The sequence below is a fragment of the Corythoichthys intestinalis genome, chromosome 16 (genome assembly GCF_030265065.1).
Source record: "Corythoichthys intestinalis isolate RoL2023-P3 chromosome 16, ASM3026506v1, whole genome shotgun sequence".
Classification (NCBI taxonomy): domain Eukaryota; kingdom Metazoa; phylum Chordata; class Actinopteri; order Syngnathiformes; family Syngnathidae; genus Corythoichthys; species Corythoichthys intestinalis.
The window spans coordinates 50,832,862-50,856,636 of record NC_080410.1 but is presented as its reverse complement, the minus strand read 5'-3'; the positions used below and the strand labels follow the sequence as shown (position 1 = coordinate 50,856,636).

Sequence of the window (23,775 nt, the reverse complement as noted above, 5' to 3'; positions counted from 1 at the left end):
AATTAGTTACAGTTACAAATTACTTCTCCCAAAAAGTAATTGAGTTAGTAACTCAGTTACCTCCAGGGGCGTCACTAGGTTTTAAGAACAGGCGGGGCTTAGCCCCCAGGAGATGCACAGAATGTAAGTGAACCTAGCATACAGTGCTAGCCAAAAGTATTGGCACCCCTGCAATTCTGTCAGATAATGATCAATTTTCCCCAGAAAATGATTGCAATTACAAATGATTTGGTAATAATATCTTCATTTATTTTGCATGCAATGAAAAAACACAAAAGAGAATGAAAAAAAAAAAAAATCATTATCATTTTACACAGAAGCCCAAAAATGGGCTGGACAATAGTATTGGCACCCTCAGCCTAATACTTGGTAGCACAACCTTTAGATACAACAACTGCATCCGGTATCCATGAATGAGATTCTTACAATGTTCTGCTGAAATTTTAGACCATTCTTCTTTGGCCAACTGCTCCAAGTCTCTGAGTTGTCAATGGTGCCATTTTCAGGTCTCTCTACTGGTGTTCTACAGGATTCAGGTCTGGACTCACTTTAGAAGTCTCCGGTGCTTTCTCTCAAAGCATTTTCTAGTGCTTTTGGGTAATTGTCCTGCTGGAAGACACATGACCTCTGAGGAAGACTTTGCTTTCTCACACAGTATCCTGCATATTTATTGGTAGTCTTCAGAATTCATAATGCTATGCACACGGTCAAGCAGTCCAGTGCCAGAGGCAGCAAAGCAACCGCAATACATCAGGAAACCTCCGCCATGTTTGACTGTGGGGACCGTGTTCTTTTCTTTGAAGGCCTCACTTTTTCTACACTGTAAACTCTATGTTGATGCCTTTTCCCAAAAAGCTCTACTTTTGACTTCAAGTCATCTGAGTGTTTTCCACCATATATATATATATATATTTTTTTTTAAATATATATTAGGGCTGTCAAACGATAAAAATTTTAATCGAGTTAATTACAGCTTAAAAATTTATCGTAATTAATCGCTATTCAAACCATTTATAAAATATGCCATACTGTTAAAGCGATCCATGGATAGAAAGACTTGCAGTGCTTAAATGATAAATGTTAGTACAAGTTATAGAAATTTTATATTAAAACTGTACCATTAAAATAAAATATTAAAAATGTTTTCATTTTAATAACATTTGTAAAATTTTCAATCAAAAAATAAACTAGTAGCTCGCCATTGTTGATGTCAATAATTACACAATGCTCATGGGTGCTGAAACCCATAAAATCCCACCCAAGCGCCAGCAGAGGGCGACAAAACACCAAAAAACACAAGTAACAAGTGGACATTACACTGTTCTGTCATTTTAATCTGTTTGAGCGGGGCATGTGCATTAAATATTTTAAAGTGATTAATTAAAAAAAATAATGTGGTGCCAGTAGTGATCGGGACACTAGGGGCAGTAACCCCCAAGCTGGATGCATGGCTCCAACAGATACCAAGAACAACGACCGACATCTCCGTTCAGAAGAGGGCAATCCTTGGGACAGCGAAGATCCTGCGCAGAACCCTCAAGCTCCCAGGCCTCTGGTAGAGGACCCGAGTTTGAGAGGAGAGACCATACCGCCCGGGTGGGTGAGACAACAATTAAAAAAAATTTTTTATATACTGTATAAAAGTGTAATGGTATACAAACTTAACTTTTAAATGCTGTGAGAAAAAAAAGCCTTTTTGTTTTTCCTGTTGTACTGAACCATGACACCCATACTAAGGCACATACTGAACTGTGACGTGTGTATCGTCGCACCCCTAATTTATATATATATAGATATATTTTTCAATATGCAGGTAAAGCGCTGAATCTCCTGCCTCTCCTGTCTAAAAACATGTAATTAATATTTTATTTAAAGTGTTTTAATAAATTAATATTTACGAATCGATAGTAGTTGAAGGGTCAAACATAAAAAAAAAAATAATAATAATAAAAAAAAAAGAGATATCTGACCGGAAGTGACTTATTGCAATCAGCTGAAACTCATCTCACCTGGGGGTCGTACCGAACCAGAAACTTTCCCTCACGTTTTCGCTTTTCTTATCCTTGTTCCTTCTCGTCTGCCAAGTTACATAATTTGTGTATTTATTTATTTTGAGAAAAATAGAGTGGCGCCTCGATTGACGTGTTATTCTTGACTTTTTTTTTTTTTTTTTTAAAGTTGTTTTGAGGACAAACGAACACGAAACGACATGAGGACTGTAGCCCAAAAAATGCTAAGGACCTGCAACCAACTATTCACAAGGTAAAGCCATTCATAAATGCAAAATGTAACGAACATATCGTTAATTGGACTCCACTCTCACCGTGTTAATCAACTGGGAGCTTTTTTTGTAGGCATCATTTTTGCTACAGCTCTCAATGTAGCATGTTCTACTCACCACTGAACTAATGAACCCGTCTCAATTTACACATAAATATACAGCCAGGCTTGTTGGCTGAGCACTTGACGCGGTTATACATGCTGGATTTGAAAAAATTGACTCTTTTCAATAACTCTTGGGCCGCTTGAGTCAAATTGGATTTAAAAAATGAATGGAGACCTATTGTGCAATAGATGAAACTGGCTGTAACAAGTTTTGCTCCTGGACAGGTTCATTGGCATGACAACACACTGAGTCAGATTCTGATTGGTCAAAAAAAAAATACTGTGTATAAATACAATTTCACAGAATAATATTACCTAAGATTGGCATGTAACTGGAAAAACCCGTAAATTGGATAACTCCCAAGTCAATGTCCCTCAAATATGAAATCTTGTTGTACGAGTCGGAATGAAACTGAATTCTAAACTATTTTTAATTAAACTATTTTTAATTCCATTCTACTATTATGTAATTTCCTGATTTGATTCAAAAGTTTCTAATTTGGTCAAACTCAAACAAATTTACCAACTGATTTCTAACTCAAACGTTCGTCATGACAGGAAGACCCCAAATAACGACGCGGAGGCCCGCCTGTCAAACATTGAAACTGCTGCGCAGATGGAGAACATTCGGCACCTTCGTGACCCGGAACCCACCCGGGAGTCTGAGTCGGAGGCGGTCGATGAGCGCCCCCACCGCGGCGGCGGCCGACTCCTGTCGGTAATCGTGTGCGTCAACGTGCTCGTCCTGGGCTGCGCGCTGGTCAGCGGCAGCGCCTTCAATAGCGTGGCCGTCACGGCCGTGCACCGCCAGGTCTTCCTCATTGTCGTCCTCTGCCTCACCATGCTTTGGATGCTCTTGTACTCGACCGTCACCCACCGCGCAAACACAGACCACATGAGTCAGGACGTCCATGCGGGGCACGTGTGGCTCAGAGGTGAGGGACCGTCGGCTTTCTTCGGAATCAATTGCCGGTCGCTAATCATTATGTAGTAATGGTCTTACAATATATCGAATAGGTGATGTATCGCCAAGAGTGTAGTTTTGCTTAGGGACGGTATAGGCATAACGCTACCAACTTTTTAGGATGCTCAAATTGTCCCCACGTACTTTTAATTGTTTGTTGTCACTCAGTTTTCATAGTTTCGTGTTTTTTTTTTTTTTCATGTAATTCACTATCAGTTGATGGGAAACGGCACGGGGCCGCTCCATAGGGGGCCTATTTTAAAAAACTTAAGATATTTTGAAAACCAAAGCCGCTAGCAACCTAAAACCAAAACAGGTGCAGTACCTTGGGCATATATGAGTCTCTATGGCTACGCTACGTTCATACTACAGGTCTTAATGCACGAATCCGATTTTTTCGTGTTTTTCCGACTCGAGTGAGGCATTAACTTGACGGTCTGAAGGTGACAAGTCGCATAGAACTGGACCATTTCAAATCCGATCTGGGTCACTTTCGTATGTGGTTCAAATCCGATCTGGGTCACATTTTTCCAGACTGTCGCGGCGGTCTGTACTGTCCACTCTCCCAAATCGGATTTCATGCAGCAGTTACGTCATCAAATAGCGAGAGAGACGCTTACCGTAGCGGTGCCACTGTGCGTTATTAGCGCCTAGCTTGCAGTGAACACTGCTTTTGGGGAAGGGCTGGGCTTGACAACAGTCATAAAAAATAAAAATGGGTTGAGGATAAGCCTGAGAATGCTCAGTTTTCTCTCTGCTCCAAGTGAGCAATATTTCAACATTGCCTACACGGCCGAGGTCGGGGCAAACTGCCCGTATGTGTGTGTGACGTGCACGGTCTTTGCGTGCATGCTATCGATCCATATAAACTTTGAATATAAGCCTAAACGGGGATTATTTATGTCTGTTATTTGTGTCCTCCTTTTGAAAAGCAAAATATGATATCCCTGGAATGACGGATGACGTGTGTCATTTGTTTTGATGCTTCTGCGCATGCGGGTCGTCTTGCTCAGCGCGTGTCGGACTGCGAATTAGTGCGCATGCGTAATACATAATAGATATGACAAAAAATTGGATTCGTGCATTAAGACCTGTAGTATGAACGTAGCCTATGAGTCGTGGCATCAAAAAATTCTAAGTGATTCCCGAATAAGATCCTGATTAATGATTGTATAACAAAACAAAATGGCTAAACACTTTTCAGATTTTAAGCTTAGATGCACAAAAATCACCTAATGCAGAGATAATCACCTATATTTTCAGGATCAATCGCAATATTTAACACATGCAATTTTTTTTGCTTGAAATAGCGACTTATTTTTTAAAATTTGGTTCAGTTATGACATATTTTTAACCGCTAATCACTTAATTTTCACATGAGAAACTTAATTCTTGAGGAAGTCATGCAGAATCATCTGAATTTTACTCAACAAAAGCAAAGTTAGCATTTTTCTATATACAATCAAAACTTATTTAGGTTGAATTCCGAAGTGACGCTTGCCTCAGCACGTCCTGCTGGGTATATGGCCCTAGTCATTTTTAGATTGAAATGTTACATAAAGTAAAACAAGTAAAAGCCTAATTTTTTGTTTTTGTATTGATTCAGAAAAGTCTAAATTACTAGTTTTTGCCCCAAAACTGGCAGTTGGCCAAAAATGACCTGATTATTTGAATGTAAAGTTGTGTTATTGTTAGGGCTCTCAAATGATTAAAATTTTTAATCGAGTTAATTAGAGCTTAAAAATTAATCGCAATTCAGACATCTATAAAATATGCCATAATTTTCTGTAAATTATTGTTGGAATGGAAAGATAAGACACAAGATGGATATATACAGTACATTCAACATATGGTACATAAGGACTGTATTTGTTATAACAAATCAACAAGATGGCATTAACATTAACATTCTGTTAAAGCGATCCATGGATAGAGGGACTTGTAGTTCTTAAAATGTTAGTACAAGTTATAGAAATTTTATATTAAAACCCCTCTTAATGTTTTCATTTTAATAAAATTTGTAAAATTTTCAATCAAAAAATAAACTAGTAGCCCGCCAATATTGATGTCAATACTTACACAAAGCTCACGGGTGCTGAAGCCTATAAAATCAGTCGCACCCAAGCGCCAGCAGAGGGCAGCAAAACTCCATAAAACACAAGTGAGCGTTTCACTGTACTGTCATTTAAATCTGTCTGAGCGGGACATCTGCGTTAATTGTGTCAAATATTTTAACGTGATAAATAAAAAAAAAATAACGCCCGTTAACGCGATAATTTTGACAGCCCTAGTTATTGTGTATGGATACAAAATCCAACATGCCACCCCCGTCAAACGCACGTTTGATTGCCTGATGACTTCACCCACCCTCGACACACACACACACACTCTCTCCCCCAGCCTCGACAGAAATGCAACATGTCACCTCCTCTGCCCCCTTCAATGAGGAGGGATATTTGTTTTTTTTTTCAGCCAGCAGCAGCCACTGTAAGTAATGTAAAAAGTAGGGCTGTCAAAAATAGCGCATTAACGGGCGGTAATTAATTTTTTAAATTACGTCAAAATATTTGACGCAATTAACGCACCTGCCCCGCTCAAACAGAATAAAATGACAGTACAGTGTAATGTCAGCTTGTTACTTGTTCTGTTGTGTTTGGCGCCCTCTGCTGGCGCTTGGGTCCAACTGATTTTATGGGTTGGTACCATGAGTGAGCATGGTGTAATTATTGACATCAACAATGGCGAGCTACTAGTTTATTCTTTGATTGAAATTTTTTACAAATGTTAATAAAACGAAAACATTTAGAGGGGTTTTAATATAAAATTTCTATAACTTGTACTAACATTTATCTTTCAAGAACTACAAGTCTTTCTATACATGGATCGCTTTCAGAGAATGTTAATAATGTTAATGCCATCTTGTTGATTTATTGTTATAATAAACAAATACAGTACTTATGTACCGTATGTTAAATGTATATATCCGTCTTGTGTCTCATCATTCCACTGCAACAATAATTTACAGAAAAATATGGCATATTTTATAGATGGTTTGAATTGCGATTAAGATTAATTTTTAAGCTGTAATTAACTCGATTAAAAATTTTAATCGTTTGACAGCCCTAGTAAAAAGACTTTATTGTTATGGAGGTGGGGGAAACTCCACTAATTTTGCAACTGAAAGTCCGACCTGCATCAGAGTTAGCATAACAATAAACTGTGAACTTGCTAACCTGCAAAACTCGAGTAGGAAGCTGCTTAGAGAGAAGTGTCCTGTTTGTGTTTTTTACTGTTAAACTGTGGGGAAATGTAGCGAACTGGAAACTATAGAACTAGAAAAACATGCGCAAGAAGCTGCTTATAGACGTCATCCGGTGCTCACACAACACAACATACATCATAATTAACTATGTACATTATTATTATTATTTTTTTTAAATGTTTGGATGCCGCGAGCTACCCACACTAGCGTTGCGATTGACTGGTCAATCGTGATCAACATAATGAGCACCCCTGATTTAGCATATCGATTAATTAGGTTTATGTTAGGGCTGTCAAACGATTACAATTTTTAATCGAGTTAATTACAGCTTAAAAATTAATCGCAATTCAAACCATCTATAAAATATTCATATTTTTCTGTAAATTATTGTTGGAATGGAAAGACACAAGATGGATATATATATTCAACATGCGGTACATAAGGACTGTATTTGTTTATTATAACAATAAATCAAGATGGCATTAACATTAACATTCTGTTTAATTCGATCCATGGATAGAAAGACTTGCAGTCCTTAAAAGATAAATGTTAGTACAAGTTATAAAAAATGTTATATTAAAACCCCTCTTAATGTTTTCGTTTTAATAAAATTTGTAAATTTTTCAATCAAAAAATAAACTAGTAGCCCGCCATTGTTGATGTCAATAATTACTTACACAATGCTCATGGGTGCTGAAGGCTATAAAATCAGTTGCACCCAAGCTCCAGGAGAGGGCAGCAAAACTCCACAAAACACAACAAGGGGGCATTTCACTGTACTGTCATTTAAATCTGTCTGAGCGGGGCATGTTTGTTAATTGCGTCAAATATTTTAACCTGATTAATTAAAAAAATTAATTACCGCCCATTAACGCAATAATTTTGACAGCCCTATTCGTAATTAATCGCAATTCAAGCCAACGCTAAAATATGCCATATTTTTCTGTAAATTATTGTTGGAATGGAAAGATAAGACACAAGATGGATATATACATTCAACATACTGTACATAAGTTCTGTATTATAACAATAAATCAACAAAATGGCATTAACATTCTGTTAAAGCGATCCATGGATAAGACTTGTAGTTCTTAAAGGATAAATGTTAGTACAAGTTATAGAATTTTTATATTGAAACCCCTCTTAATGTTTTTGTTTTAATAAAATTTGTAAAATTTTCAATCAAAAAATAAAGTAGTAGCTCTCCATTGTTAATGTCAATAATTACCCAATGCTCATTGTGCTTAAACCGATAAATTCAGTCCACCCAAGCGCCAGCAGAGGGAGACAAAAAACACAAGTAACGAGTGGACATGTCACTGTGCTGTCATTTTAATCTGTTTGAGCGGAGCATTTGCGTTAATTGGGTCAAATATTTTAACGTGATTAATTAAATCCAGGAGATGTATCTTTCAAGAAAAAAAAAAATTACCGCCCATTAACGCGATAATTTTGACAGCCTTAGTTCATATTCGTGAGAAATTTAGCTATGACCCCCGTTCACCCAATCTGTTTGGTCTTATTAATGTCTCATCCCAAGCAAAAAGTGTACATGCACACTCTTAAAGCCCCAACAGAAATATATGTCGACAACGTGCCTCTGCCTCCTTCGAAGAAGGATATTAGTTGTTATTTTTTCGGCCAGCAGCAGCCACTGTATCATTTAAAAAGATGCCAATGTTGTGGAGGTGGGAAACACACCACCAATTTTGCTACTGAAAGTCCAACCTGCATCAGAGTTAGCATAACATTGAACTGTGTGAACTTGCTAACCTGCAAAACTCGAGTAGGAAGGTTACTATGACTATTTTAATTCATTCAATGACTTGGATGTGTTTTGTTTTTAAGTTGGTCTAGTCCTCTTTGGCCTGCTCAGTCTGCTCATGGACGTCTTCAAAATGGCCAACTACATCGGTTATCTTCACTGCGACTCTGCTGTCAAAGTGGCCTTCCCTGCCGTGCAAGCAGTCTTCTTACTCAGCCAGGTTGTATAATACTTGTACAAAGAGCAGTACTGTCCAAGTTGGTACAGATTTCATAGAGCAGGGTTGTCAAACGCCCTTTTGGTCTTTGGGGCGGACTAGGTTACACCTTAACACCTGAGCCTGTTTTGTCCGAATTTTCATGCCTTTGATGTTGCCTTTAAATTTCAAAGAAAGAATTGTTCACAATAGCCCGGCTGGGTCCCTTTTTTCACGACACCATAACCTTTATGTCCAAACTGTTGTTTTCTTCACTGACCGATTGCAGTTAACAATTTGCATCCCAAAAGAAAAAAAAAAAATCCCAATTTTTTTGGTCAAAATTGACAACCAAACATGCTCAACGAAATGTTTTGAAGCATGATATTTATTCAACTTGTTAGGGTAAACTTTCAACATAAAAAAAATGAGACTGAATAGTTTTATATTTGAGAATTCAACAGAAACAGCAGGTATGGTCATAGGCGTTTTTTGTCCTTTCTACATTCTATGGTCAAAACAGGTTATATACAGTAGACTGTAAATTTGTGGAAGAAAAAATATATGGCGGAAAACAAAAGGCTGGAAAAGCAGTTTCTGCTCTTGCACCCCTCTTTAAACTGCTTTATTTTAAGCCAAACGAAGTGTTGTTTGATAGAACAATGTCTATATGCTGCCATAGCAGTTTCATGGCGCATTAAGCCCACAAACTATTATTATTTAAATTGTCCGTTTTACCCTGAAAACCCCCGTTTACAGATGTCGCGCAACCGCTTTTGTTTCAACCCAGCCATAAAAAGCCAAATACCTTTTTACCTACCTCATACATACCTACCTACCTCATTTTTAGCTTACAATCATTAATTGATGTCTAATATAAAAAAAAAAAACACTTTATAAAATTCTCGCATATTTGAAACTTTTTAACAAATTACGTCACAATGAAAAAAAGAATGTCTGTAAATGGGTCACTGGTATCTACCTCATAAATATCGCTTAATTGTATTTTTTTATTTTTGTTAATCTCGAATTTCCAGATATTTTCGATGATAAATAACAGATCCAAACAAAGGAAAAAAAATTTAAAAGGTTAAATATTTGAAAAAGAAAATCTCGACCACTCCTTGATGTCTGTGATATCTGCATCGCAACCTTTTTTAAATTACCGTGTTTCACCCATAAAATCCCCAAAAAGCCCAGCTGTGACCATCCACAGTTGTGTCTTGACACTCGGTGAGACATACTACATGGAGTTTTTGAATCGAAACAAGGTAACTAAACGATATCTCGTTAAAATCATGGTGTCTTTAATCATGCTCTCACCTCGAGTTAGGGGTTTAAATTTTTTTCTTTTAAATTCCCTTCTGTTCAAAATTTTTCTTCTCCCAGAAAATTGAGATTTTAAGCTTCCCAATGATGTATCACACATGCACATAGGACAATTTTGAAATTTGGCTAATTTGGCCTAGTGTTAAGACACTGATTGGCATAATGGCTATCTAGCTTAGTGCTCCATGCTAAGTAGTAACTTCCCATCAATAAAGAATACAAACAATACAATTGACTTCATTTACGCACCTCTGACGGTGGCACGTTGGATCTAAATACACAAAAGACAATCTAACTCTTTACACTCTGTAATATTACTGTATTGATTCAGCAACTTAACCTGAGTGGAGCAGTGAACTCTATCTCTCTTGCTCGAATCACTGGAGTGCACACGCAGCCTCACATTACACACAAACAAGGACCCAAATGGGACTGCTGTCAAAAAATCGATTATCAAATTAGTTGGCTAATGTTTTAATTGATTAGTTGTTGCAGCCTAATTCACGGTTTCCACAATAACCAACATTAAACTATACGTGCGTATTTTTAGAAAGCTAACTTAACAACACTATTACATCTATTTAAAATTTCACCAATTTCAAGGAAGAAATGAATAGCTTTTATTGTCATCGTACAACGAGATTGGGGGAATGCAATCCTACCAGGAAGTGAAAACTTTTTGTCATATTTGATATGCCACATGATTTGTTGCTTCCTATAAGACTGGTCTGACTGGTTGTTTGTCTTTAAAAGACTTACTTCCTTTGGGTCCATGCGAAGGACCGCGTGCAGCGCCACACTGACGTCACACGGTAGCTAAAATACACCCTGGCAAAATGTGATCTTTTGGCATTGCGCGAGGAGACTCCTCTGCGCTTTCCCTCGCCAGGTGCGGACTCATGCTCACAATTTCCACTAACCTGGTCGTGTGGATGGCCACTGTCGCCGAAGAGTCCGTTCGCCAGATGGATGCTCCCTCTCTGAACGTCAGCTACGCCCCCAATTTGTACAGAGGTACCTACAGTGGGGCAAATAAGTATTTAGTCAACCACCAATTGTGCAAATTCTCCTACCTGAAAAGATTAGAGGCCTGTAATTGTCAACATGGGTAAACCTCAACCATGAGAGAAAGAATGTGGAAAAAAACCCCAGAAAATCACATTGATTTTTAAAGAATTTCTTTCCAAATTAGTGGAAAATAAGTATTTGGTCACCTACAAACAAGCAAGATTTCTGGCTGTCAATGAGGTCTAACTTCTTCTAACGAGGCTCCACTCGTTACCTGTATTAATGGCACCTGTTTTAACTCATTATGTGTATAAAAGACACATGTCCACAATCTGTCAGTCACACTCCAAACTCCACTATGGCAAAGACCAAAGAGCTGTCGATGGACACCAGAGACAAAATTGTAGACCTGCACCAGGCTGGAAAGACTTGAATCTGCGATAGGTAAAACGCTTGGTGTAAAATCAACTGTAGGAGCAAATAATTAGAAAATGGAAGATATACAAGACCACTGATAATCTGGGGCTCCATGCAAGATCTAACCCTATGGCGTCAAAATGATAAGAACGGTGAGCGAAAATCCCAGAACCACACGGGGGGAACTAGTGAATGACCTACAGCTGGGACCACAGTAACAAAGGCTACTATCAGTAACACAATGCGCCGCCAGGGACTCAAATCCTTAACTGCCAGACGTGTCCCCCTGCTGAAGAAAGTACATGTCCAGGCCCGTCTGCGGTTCGCTAGAGAGCATTTGGATGATCCAGAAGAGGACTGGGAGACTGTTATGGTCAGATGAAACCAAAATAGAACTTTTTGGTAGACACATAGGTTCTCATGTTTGGAGGAGAAAGAATACGGAATTGCATCCATACCCTCTGTGAAGCATGGGGGTGGAAACATCATGCTTTGGGGGTGTTTTTCCTGCAAAGGGACCAGGACGTATCTGTGTAAAGCAGAGGTCACGGAACCGCGGACCTCGGTCCGGTTCCGAACCCCCAAGCCGTCTGGACCGGATCTCAAGCTGTCCGGACTAATACATGTTGCAACAACAAAAATCATTTTTTTCTGCGGGTTTGCAGAGCAGAGGTGGGTAACAAACAGAAACCTTAGCAGTGACGCGTGTGAGCCAGCCAATGGGAGTGAAGCATTTGAAAGTTATTTTTAGAACAGCATGTCTCACACTTGCTTTCCAGACTCCGCGGAGTCACAGCCAAAAACCGAGCCAAATGAAGTTGGAGGAAGAGGCGAAAAGGTACGCCAAACGGTGTGCTCAAAACTACCCAAGATTTATGCAGAAAACAGTGTTTAAGGAGGAGTAGACAACACATTTTTGTGTCGGTCTACTCCTCCTTAAACATTTTACCTGGCAGCAGCACAAGACCGCTTTGCCTCATCTGTTCAGAGACTGTTCTGCCAAAGTCTGCTACATCGGCGAAACGTCCTACATTAGTCGAATTTGACACCCAAAGTAATACCGTGCGCGCTAAACTTGTTTCGTTTGGATGCATACAGGCAGGACGTACTAAAAAATGCCTTAAGAAAATACTTAAATGCAGTTATACCAAACAAGGACTGTTTAAATACGCTGCGTGACTAATGTGGTCAACTGCTTCAAAGCTAACACAAAAAACCACAATGGTTAAAAGTATGAGAGGGTAATACATGCAAAAAGTGTTTTTCAGGCAATGAAAAGGTTCTAAAAAACTAAATAAAACCAAAAATAGTGAGTACTCGCCGCTTCTAACTGATGTGCGCATGTGTGCGGATGCTTGCGCAAGTGCGCTGAGCGTTTAGATGTTTCGCCACGTAGTAAGGAATGGCCGAACAACGGAAGTGCTTGTAAAAAGCAGCGATTTGAAAAGGCACTATGAAACGAAGCACGCAGCTTTTCGCAAAGTTTCCCTATGAACTCAATATGTTCACTTTATTATTTCTTACTAATTATTATTAAATATTATTTATTACTATAAATGTATTTTTTATATTTACATTTTTGAATGTTGTAATTATCACAGCATGGCCACGTAAAGATACGTTTGTATTTTTGGGAAAAAAACATTAAAAATATTTCCGGACCCGAGATTTTTGTAATTTTTTAATTTCGGACCCAGAGGATTTTTAACTCATGACCCCTGGTGTAAAGGAAAGAATGAATGGGGCAATGTATCAAGAGATTTTGAGTGAAAAATCTTCCATCAGCAAGGGCATTGAAGATGAGACGTGGCTGGGTCTTTCAGCATGGCAATGATCCCAAACACACAGCCGGGGCAACAAAGGAGTGGCTTCTTTAGTAGCATTTCAAGGTCCTGGAGTGGCCTAGCCAGTCTCCAGATCTCAACCCTATAGAAAATCTGTGGAGGGAGTTCAAAGTCCGTGTTGCCCAAAGGCAGCCCCAAAACATTACTGCTCTAGGGGAGATCTGCATGGAGGAACGGGCCAAAATACCAGTGTGTGAAAAGCTTGTGAAGTTACAGAAAACATTTGGCCTCAGTTATTGCCAAAAAAAGGGTACATAACAAAGTATTGAGATTTGGTATTGACCAAATACTTATTTTCCACCATGATTCCCAAATCAATTCTTTAAAAATCAAACTGTGATTTTCTGGTTTTCCACATTGTCTCTCATGGTTGAGGTTTACCCATGTTGACAATTACAAGCCTCTAATATTTTCAAGTGGGAGAACTTGCACAAATAGTGGTTGACTAAATACTTATTTGCCCCACTTTATGTCCAATAGTATGGAACTCGCCACAGATTTCTTAATGATGACGTGGCACAGCGCCAAACAATAGGGGGCCTGTACAAATGGTTCAATGGCAGCCAATGGGATAGAGGAAAAATCAAGTGGTTAGATGAGTACAAAACAAAAAAAAAAAGTGTAATATACACAAGTGTATGTTCTATTTTAATAAATGCAAATGAATTTCATATGAAATACAACTGAACTCATTCCCTGCCATTGACGGTGATAATGTCCAACGGCGGTTCAAATAGATGTCTATTAGAGGAGGGAATATTTGGGCACCTAACGATTCGATTACGATTACGAGACTCCAATTAGATTATAAATCGATTATTGATTGATTGATTGATTTTCTGTAAATTATTATTGGAATGGAAAGATAAGACACAAGATGGGTATATACATTCAACATACGGTACATAAGTACTGTATTAGTTTATTAAGACAATAAATCAAGATGGCATTAACATTATTAACATTTTGTTAAAGCAATCCATGGATAGAGGGACTTGTAGTTCTTAAAAGATAAATGTTAGTACAAGTTATAGAAATTTTATATTAAAACCCCTCTTAATGTTTTCGTTTTAATAAAATTTGTAAAATTTTCACTCAAAAAATAAACTAGTAGCCCGCCATTGTTGATGTCAATAATTACTTACACAATGTAATGGGTGCTGAAGCCTATAAAATTAGTCGCACCCAAGCGCCAGCAGAGGGCAGCAAAACTCCATAAAACACAAGTTAGCGTTTCACTGTACTGTCATTTAAATCTGTCTGAGCGGGACATCTGCGTTAATTGCGTCAAATATTTTAACGTGATAAATTAAAAAAATTAACGCCCATTAACGCAATAATTTTGACAGCCCTAGTATTTTATTTTTTACCTAGCGGCATTAGCTGCACATATTTACTCTCAGTCCGTTCCTCATTGCGTCCCGAAGACCGCGCTGACTTTTATTTCCGCTTTACCTGGTATAATTCATTAATCGGAATTTGATTGTTTATGAATCGTTCTCATATCTTCCACGGCCGAATCGCGAATAATCTAAGAATCGGAAATTTTGCACGCCTCTAATGTCTATTGCCGTCAATGGCAGATAATGGGTTCAAAGTGAGATCTTCAAATCTTTAGAATCACTATCAGAACAGATGCTAGAAGTTGTGCTCGTCTCCATGTCAGACAGCTATGACCAAGTTTCCAAGTGCAGCTGCAGTCATTCTGCATGCGACACCTTCAAGGAAGCCTTCTACTACCTGTACCCCTTCAACATCGAGTACAGCCTCTTCGCCTCGGCCGCGGCTTTCGTCATGTGGCGGAACGCGGGCCGCCCGGCGGACGAGCGACCCCGGCGCGGGCCCGAGTTCCGTCGCGGAGAGGCGCTCGTCGGCCCCGCGCTGGGCCTTCTCCTGGTCGCGGTAGGCGTCGTGACGTTGGTCGTGTACGAGACGCGGATCGTGCTAGACGACGAGGCTCTGCGCCGCCACGCGCTCCTCATCCACTTTGTCACCAACGTGGCGATCGTGAGCCTGGCGTGCGTCTCCGCCGCGGCGGGCTGCGTATTCCACCGACTGGACCGCCGAGAGCACGTGTCTGAGAAGAGCCCCGCCCGCGACCTGGATGCGCAGCTGTTGGTGGGCGCTTCCACGGGCCAGTTGATCATCAACTACTTCTCCATCGTGGCCGCGGTGGCGAAGGGTCCTCGGGACATCCTGGACGTCCTCGACTTGTCTTGGGCGGTCCTTACCGTGCTGCAGGTGGGCCTGCAGAACTACTTTATCATCGAAGGCCTGCACAGGGAGCAGAAACGCTTGTCGACGGTGGCCCCGCGACCCGATTGGAAGAGGAGAGTTCTGAAGGAAACGTGCGCCTTCCTGATGCTTGCCAACGTCATTGTAAGTTCAATTCGTTAATATAGTGGTATCTGTTAAGTCACCTGATGGTGCTAGACATTCAAATGGGAGGGAATCTAAAGGATTTGGACGTCTAGAAGCATTAATGGCACTGAAACATGAGCATTCAAAGCCTGTCCTCACCATGCATTGTTGAAGAATAATCATGAGCATTTTATCGTATCTGGAGGTTTCCCAGCCCTAGCTTTGAACGCGTTTGTTGACTTTCTAGCTCTGGATCATGCCCGCCTTCGGAGCCCGGCCTCAGTTCGACCACACGTTGGAGATCAAGTTCTACAAGTTCAACATGTGGACGGCCGTCGTCAACATCGGACTCCCTTTCGGAATTTTCTACCGCATGCACTCGGTGGCCAGTCTCTTGGAGGTCTACGTCATTTCCTAGTTCATGCCTTTTGCAACTGCTTTTTAAATGTACTGTTTGTATTTTATAAATAAACTGTTTTACTTTTGTTCTGCTGCTTGCGCAACATTTCTTTTGAAATCAGTCAGGAAGCTGCAGCTAGTACAGAATGCTGCAGCCAGAGTCCTCACAAATACAAGGAAGCTGGACCACATTACACCGGTTTTGAAATCGCTACACTGGCTTCCAGTGAGTCAAAGGATAGACTATAAAATACTACTGCTCGTCTACAAAACACTTAATGGCCTTGGACCAAAATACATGCTTGACTTGTTAGATTCCTATGAGACATCTAGACCCCTAAGGTCGTCTGGAACGGGTCTTCTGCATGTTCCAAGAACAAGAACCAAGCAGGGTGAGGCAGCATTTAGTTATTATGCTCCTCACCTCTGGAACAAGTTACCCGAACGTCTGAAGTATGCTCAAACTGTTAGCTCCTTTAAATCAGGGCTAAAAACGCTTTTGTTTGGCACTGCATATCCATAACTGTCTATATATTTCAACCTACCTGCCTTCTGTTCCTCTTGTGCTTATCTCCATTGCTGATTTCAGTGATTATTAGTAGTAGTAGTTTTTGCTTTATTTTTGTTTTATTTTTATTTATTCTGTGATTAAATGCGATCATTTGTCTTGGTTTTTACGTTGTGTTGATTTAAATGTGATTTTTATGGTCTTCATGTGATGTAAAGCACTTTTGAATTGCCTTGTGTTGAATTGTGCTATACAAATTTGCCTTGCCTTGCCTTTGAAATCTTTTTAGTCCAATAGATGTCGATAGATTTCCAATTATTTTGGACTGGGAGGGTTGGCAGCCCCTCGGAGTTCAAATGGGTTGGACATCTATTCCAGTCAAGGGCAGCCAATTCAATTCTATTTGGAACAGTTTTCTAGATCACAGTAATTTCATTTTTGTTTTTTTGCCAAGTTAATAACTAGGGTTGTTCCGATCATGTTTTTTGCTCCCGATCCGATCCCGATCGTTTTAACTTGAGTATCTGCCGATCCCGATATTTCCCGATCCGATTGCTTTTTTTTTTTTTTGCTCCCGATTCAATTCCAATCATTGCCGATAATTTTTCCCGATCATATACATTTTGGCAATGCATTAAGAAAAAAAAAACTCGGATGAATATATACATTCAACATACAGTACATAAGTACTGTATTTGTTTGTTATGACAATAAATCCTCAAGATGGCATTTACATTAACATTCTGTGAGAGGGATCCACAGAAAGACTTATGGCTTTGTATATTGTGACTAAATATTGCCATCTAGTGTACAGTATTTGTTGAGCTTTCAGTAAATGATACTGCAGCCATTCAACCCAAATGCATGATGGGAAGTGGACCCATGACTGTGCGTAGTGCTACCAATGAATATATCTTCTCTGCGTTGGGAAATAAGGTGTTAAGAAAAAGATCAATTGCTACCTTGCTTCTCATGATATTTCTAATCGTAAGGAGAGTGATTGTAAAGCTTTACCCTATTAAAAAAAGAAAGGCTCCAAAGGCTGCCAAAATTCACTCTACTCATTTTACACTGCCTTTTATCTCTCTAAATGGGTAAAACAGTGCCATTCCAGATTGAGCGCGACAATGCGTGAGTGGGTCGTGCAACGCATGCATTAATTGCGTTAAATATTTAACGTGATACATTTTTAAAATTATTTACCGCCGTTATCGGTACCATAAGCCTAAACTAAAGACTCTGGATGAGTGTGAGTGTAACATTATGTCTGTAACGTTAAATATTTAGAAAACGATTTAATAAAAAAAAATATACAGTATATATTAAAAAAAGGCATAGCCGATATTTTTTTTGCCGATTCCGATACTTTGAAAATGACGTGATCGGACCCGATCGATCGGGACATCTCTATTAATAACTTTTTTTTTTTGTATACGCTGTATTTTCTGGACTATAAGTTGCACTTTTTTCCAGTTTGGCTGGGCCAGTGAGTTGAACTCGGGTGCAATATATTTTTTTCCCACTCTGACATCAAGATTTTTAGGCTATAGCTATCAGGAAAAACTTGATCTGTTAACAGATGCCTATTTAGCCTGTTCTCCATTTTATCATTAAATACATTGTTCTTATTACCGTATTGGCCCGAATATAAGACTGTGTTTTTTGCAGTGAAATAAGACCAAAATAGTGGGGGGAGTCTTATATTTGGGGTCTAGACATTATACCCTTTTACGACGCTAGATGGCGCCAGATATCATTGAAGCGATGTTTTGTCATGACGGATCTCAGCTACTCTCAAGTTTAACCAGTTTGCATTATTTTATTGCAATGTTTTTCCTTATTCAGATTTGTTTCAAGACTACAGTTACACCTCACTTTGATGGTTAATGCTGTTATTGCAGTTTTATCACAATAGATTGGTTTAAATTTCAAAAACCAGAAGCCATTCATTTACGAATATGATTGCACTTTAGTTGACATATTTAAATGTTCAGATATTAAGATTTGAATGAGGCAAAATAACATGGTTTTTTCTCAAATTTGTTTCAGATGTACTGTAATTTCCTGTATAAAAAATTGTTCAGAAAGTTTTTTTTTTCCAAACTTGTCTTGAAAAAGAGGGGGTCGTCTTATAATCTGGGCTGTCTTATATTCGGGCCAATACGGTATGTTAACGTCTGAGATGGGATGCATGCATTCCTGGGCGCAATTAGGGTACGTTCATACCGCAGGTCTTAATGCACGAATTTGATTTTTTTTTTCAAGTTTTATTCCCCGACTCGAGTGAGGCATAAACTTGACGGTCTGAACAGGAAAAGCCACATAAAAGTGGACCATTTCAAATCCAATCTAGGTCACTTTCGAATGTGCTCAAAATCCGATCTCGGCCACATTTTTCCAGAATGTGGCTGTGGTCTGAACTGTCAAAACCCCAAAATCGGAATGGTGTACAGCACGCATGCTATTTTTAGACCGTGACGTCTCATCGTAAAGCGGAAGTAAAGTAGAAGTGAGACATTATAGACCCGCCCACGCATAGAAGCAATGTAAATTCTCCTACGTTTGGCAACACTTTATTATAACTACCCGCTTTACTAGTTAATAGCAGCAAAGTCCTTGTTCACCTTACTTCCTTTCTTGTTGGTGTAAAATCTAAAGTGTGTCCACATGTGATTTGTAGCAATATTTTTGTCAATTTTTCCTCCACCGTTCCCATGAAGCTTTTTTTTTTTCAAACCACTTGGAGCTTCCTCTCTTCTTCTCTAGACGACTTGTGCGCACTTTACCTTCACCACCACTCCTGAGCGCCCCGCCAAGGAATTGTTCAACAAAATTGAGCAGTTTACAGCATCCAATGGCCAATATGTCAAATAAAAGTATCGATACTTGGCGGGAGCATATCGATAACCAATCGGGCTGCAAAATATCGCTGTATCGAGATATTGTCACACTGTTGGTCATCCGGCCTCCAAATGGCGTTGACTGGAAATACAACTAGCATGCGATAGCACTCTTATATTCATCGTTAGTGTAGGCGTTGAATGTATTCGTTGTTTGTTGTTTTTAACCCCTTCCTGCTTGTTGCTTTCTCCTAATAAAACAAACAATCATAATGGGAAACTATTCAGACCAATAGGACACTAATATTCCGATTCTCCTTGTCAAGCAGGTGAAAAAACGATTTACCATTCCGACTTTTTTAAAAACGTTTTGTGCATTCTTTAGCTGGTGCGATTTATAGTCCAGAAAATTGGCTCGTTTTTCGTTAATTTAATAAGTTTTATTTAGATTTTGGCGCGTTATATTTTATGCTAGTTTTTTTTCTTCCATGTTTTAATATATTGGGTTATTTGTGTCAGGATTTTAAAAAAACATTACAGCCCAAAAAATTGTTCAAAAAAAAAAATTTGACGTAAAAACTGCTTGTGGACAAAAACGAAGGGTAGTGCCTTTAATTATTTTTGAGAACACGTTTGATTATATAATTTCAGTTTATGGAAATGTTTTGATTCCAGTTATTTCGTAACAATGAGCTCGGTTTCCGTACGTTTGCACAAAACAATGTGGCATGAAGCGTGACTGCAGGACAGGTTACCATCTGTGTAGTGTTTGAAAATGAAAAGGCAAAGAACAAATGAAGATTTCAAATGAAAGGCTCAAGTCAGGGAGTGCTCGAGCTTGTCATTTTAAGACCTTGCTTTTGGGTAACCTTTTCAATGTGATAAAGTGACTGAAATTGCAACCTTGAATAACCTTTGAGCAGGTGGAACCTAGACAAACCCTTAAAAGTCCCCTTGTCTCAAAGGAGTGCAACAGTGTCATCTTCTGGTCAATAACCATTTTTTTTTTTTTAATGTTGTGGGACTCAAAAGTATTTAGTAACTGCATTTAATATCCACAACACAAGTTTACATATCGATATGTATACATATATTCAGAATAATTTAGCGAAAAATAATTTTTAACATCTAGTTTGTACTGTTACATACAAAAGGTGCAAGTTCACTTCAACCCTTTCATACACAATTTTTTTAACCCTTACAGGGCACTCATTTAACTCGTTGGCTGCCATTGACGGCGCTTGACGCCCAATCCAATTTGACAGTCAAAATGGATTGGACGTCTCGTGCCGTCAATAGCACTGAAAGATGAGCATTTACATCCGGTCTTCCATGTTTAATTAAAATGGACATCTACTGCCATAAATGCATGCAATTAGTGATATACTATTGGGGGGGGGGGGGGGGGGGTCATCTTTGGAGTGTTACTTGTGGCTGTAACCAGAGTATTTCTGTTTTCATTTAAAATGTCAATTTAGCTTTAACATTACATCAATATATAATTTTATGAAATATTTCCAAAAATAACAATTGCGAATATATATACATTCAAAAAAGACAAAAAAATAGTCAATATCTATGAAGAGCTAAAGGTCTTAAGTGTCAACTCATAGACTTCATTATGTATTGATGGGTCAGATCGGTCATGCAGTACACCTCGCATTCAGGTAGGGGGCCGTCCACATCAAGAGGAGCTATTCACGAACATGCACGCAGCTAACGCCGGATTTCTGTTGAAAAAGTATGAAATCTGTACTGCATTCAAACAGGAAGGATTCAAGGTAATTATTATAGTTTTCGTACCATGCATGCATTTTGAAACGTTGGGAGAAATTAGCCGCTACTGCATTAGCATATTGATAGCAGTATTGATTGGCAATATTTACGTAAAATAACTGCTAATTGCATGTTTTTTTTTTTGCTTTTAACCAAGAATCGACACTGTTTTACTTTCATAGCTATAAAGAATTCACAAGAATATTCACCAGAAAAGCTTTGTTTACTTAAGGCGGCTGCTAGCTACATTCACTAAGAGACTAGCATTGTAGTTCGGCATATTTACGTAAAATAAACGCTAACTGGACGTTTTTTTTTTGCTTTTAATCAAGAATCAAGACTGTTTTACCTCCATATCTGTTAAGAATTCAGAGATTTAAGCATTTGTTCACAAGAATTCTCACCGAAAAAGCTCTGTTTACATCAGGCGGCCGCTAGCTACATTCACTAATAGATTAGCTTTGTACTTTGACATATTTACGTAAAATAAATGCCAACTGCCTGTTTTTTGTTTGTTTGTTTTTAACCAAAAATAGAGACCGTTTTATGTTCATATCTATAAAGAATTTGGGGATTTAAGCATTTAATCACAAGAATATTCACCGGAAAAGCTTTGTTTACATAAGGCGGCTGCTAGCTGCATTCACCAACAGACTAGCATTGTGCTTGGGCATATTTACGTAAAATAAACTCTAACTGGACGTTTTTTTTTTTGTTTTTTTTGTTTTTTTTTTTTTGCTTTTAATCAAGAATCGAGACTGTGTTACGTCCATCTGTTAAGAATTCAGAGATTTAAGCATTTATTCACAAGAATTTTCACCGAAAAAGCTCCGTTTACATCAGGCGGCCACCAGCTACATTCACTAACAGACTAGCTTTGTACTTTGACATATTTACGTAAAATAAACGCAAACTGCCTGTTTTTTTTTAACTTTTAACCAAGAATCCAGACCGTTTTACATTCATATCTATAAAGAATTCAGGGATTTAAGCATTTATTCACAAAAATTTTCACCGGAAAAGCTCCGTTTACATCAAGCGGCCACTAGCTACATTCACTAACAGAGTAGCATTGTATTTTGACATATTAAGGTAAAATAAACACTAACTGCATGTTGTTGTTTTTTTGCTTATAACCAAGAATCAAGACTGTTTTATGTCCATATATATAAAGAATTCGGGGATTTAAGCATTAATTCACAATAATTTTTCACTGGAAAAGCTCTGTTTACATCAGGCGGCAGCTAGCTACATTCACTAACAGACTAGCATTGTACTTTGATATATTTACATAAAATAAATGGTAAATGCACAATTTTTTTGCTTTTAACCAAGAACAGACTTTTATGGAAATATCTATAAAGAATTCAGAGACGAAAACTCTGTGATTCCACTCGGTCGGCTTTGACGGCCTCGCGAACAATGCAGACCCCCTATTTATTGGCCCCGTGCCCCGTCAATACATTCTGAAGTCTATGGTCAACTTAAGAATAACTGTCCAGTGCCCCTGAAAGGGTTAAAGCATATCAAAAAGAGCTTAATTCCTCCAAAGTCGAGATACATGGCAACCGGAATGGCCTGGAATCGGTCTTAGGAGAATTTACTTGGTGTCAAACAGACATCCTAAGTGCAGTGGAGGGGGGCAACCTGGCCACCCTGACTTGAACCACTATGTGGATTCCCCCACCCAAGCGTCTGCACATTCTTGAGGTCAGAACAACATGTAACAAGTTGCCGATGGACAGTATTGATAACTGATACAAAAAGAGCAATTGGCATGCATTGTGAAGACGTCGCCGTCTACATCTTCTGGATCTCAAAGAGCCGCACGTCTGTGTCGTACCAGATGGGAGGGTCTACATTTCTGGAGAGAAGAGTGGAACAAAATGCCAACAATTAATCCAGCCATTTCTTAATATTTCCCCAAAAATGCAAATTCCATTCCAGACCCACCCACAAATAGTTTTTAAAAATTGCACATCAATAACATTTTAGAAATCATTAAATGCAATGTAGGGTGCTGCTCAGGTGTCACATTATGACATGATTAGTAGAGGTGTGCAAAATTTCCGATTCTTAGATTATTCGCGATTCGGCCGTGGAAGATTGGAGAACGATTCACAAACATCCAAATTCCGATTATTGAAATATGCCAAGTAGAGCTGAAACGAGTACTCGAGTAACTCGAGTTTAAAAACTGATCAGAGTAATTTTATTCACCTCGAGTAATCGTTTATTTTGACAGCTCTAAGCATCACGTTTTGCTCGGACTATTTTTAATGCGGGACAACGCGCTGTCACATGCGGAGAGGAAGAAGGAAAAAAAAAAAAAAAAAAAACTTACTGCAGCCGCCAGCCGCCACGAACGACGCTCTAAATACTAGCCCGCACGATGCTACGTTGGTTGCAGGTACCGTCTGATGCGTCTCATAGAGATCACATGTATGTTGAAGTAGATGCGAAATGACAGACTCAGCCGCATCTGGGCAGCGTTAGTAAACAGCTGCCATCTTAAAGCAGTAGAGCGCTAATAAAGAGCGCTAAGCGCTAATAAATCAGATTAACGTTACTGTCGCTACTAGCTCACGTAATGTTAGCCCTGCGGAGGGCTAGGTTTCAATTATTTATGACCACTGTCGATGCGTGGCTAACGTGTCTTACATACAGGCTTTAACATAACATAGAATTGTGGAGTGATGAGGATGTAAACTAAAAACAATC

At 38.9% G+C, this 23,775-nt stretch overlaps 2 protein-coding genes across 2 annotated transcripts in view; one reads left to right on the top strand and one right to left on the bottom strand.

Moving 5' to 3' along the window:
• Positions 1-1,999: 1,999 nt before the first annotated feature.
• Positions 2,000-16,019, top strand: LOC130931935 (proton channel OTOP2-like). The gene is made up of 7 exons (XM_057861170.1): positions 2,000-2,262; positions 2,944-3,320; positions 8,460-8,596; positions 10,655-10,713; positions 10,791-10,915; positions 14,837-15,549; positions 15,779-16,019. Exons 1-7 carry the CDS (start codon positions 2,210-2,212, stop codon positions 15,947-15,949), a joined length of 1,635 nt encoding a protein of 544 aa, XP_057717153.1. The 5' UTR covers positions 2,000-2,209; the 3' UTR covers positions 15,950-16,019.
• Positions 16,020-17,128: 1,109 nt separating this feature from the next.
• The window catches only part of LOC130931934 (protein HID1-like), a 51,092-nt gene continuing 44,445 nt past the window's right edge, over positions 17,129-23,775 (bottom strand). The window contains exon 19 of the mRNA XM_057861169.1: positions 17,129-22,918. Within this exon, the coding sequence (XP_057717152.1) occupies positions 22,855-22,918 (64 nt within the window). The 3' untranslated portion in view covers positions 17,129-22,854. The remainder of the gene's footprint in view (positions 22,919-23,775) is intronic.

What these genes read in the sequence shown, in the direction of transcription:
- LOC130931935 (XM_057861170.1), top strand. Translation starts at nt 2,210, where the DNA reads ATGAGGACTGTAGCCCAAAAAATGCTAAGGACCTGCAACCAACTATTC. An exon ending in CGCCACACTGACGTCACACG is followed by an intron (nt 10,714 to 10,790) that starts GTAGCTAAAATA and finishes TTCCCTCGCCAG; the next exon opens with GTGCGGACTCATGCTCACAA. An exon ending in TGATGCTTGCCAACGTCATT is followed by an intron (nt 15,550 to 15,778) that starts GTAAGTTCAATT and finishes TTGACTTTCTAG; the next exon opens with CTCTGGATCATGCCCGCCTT.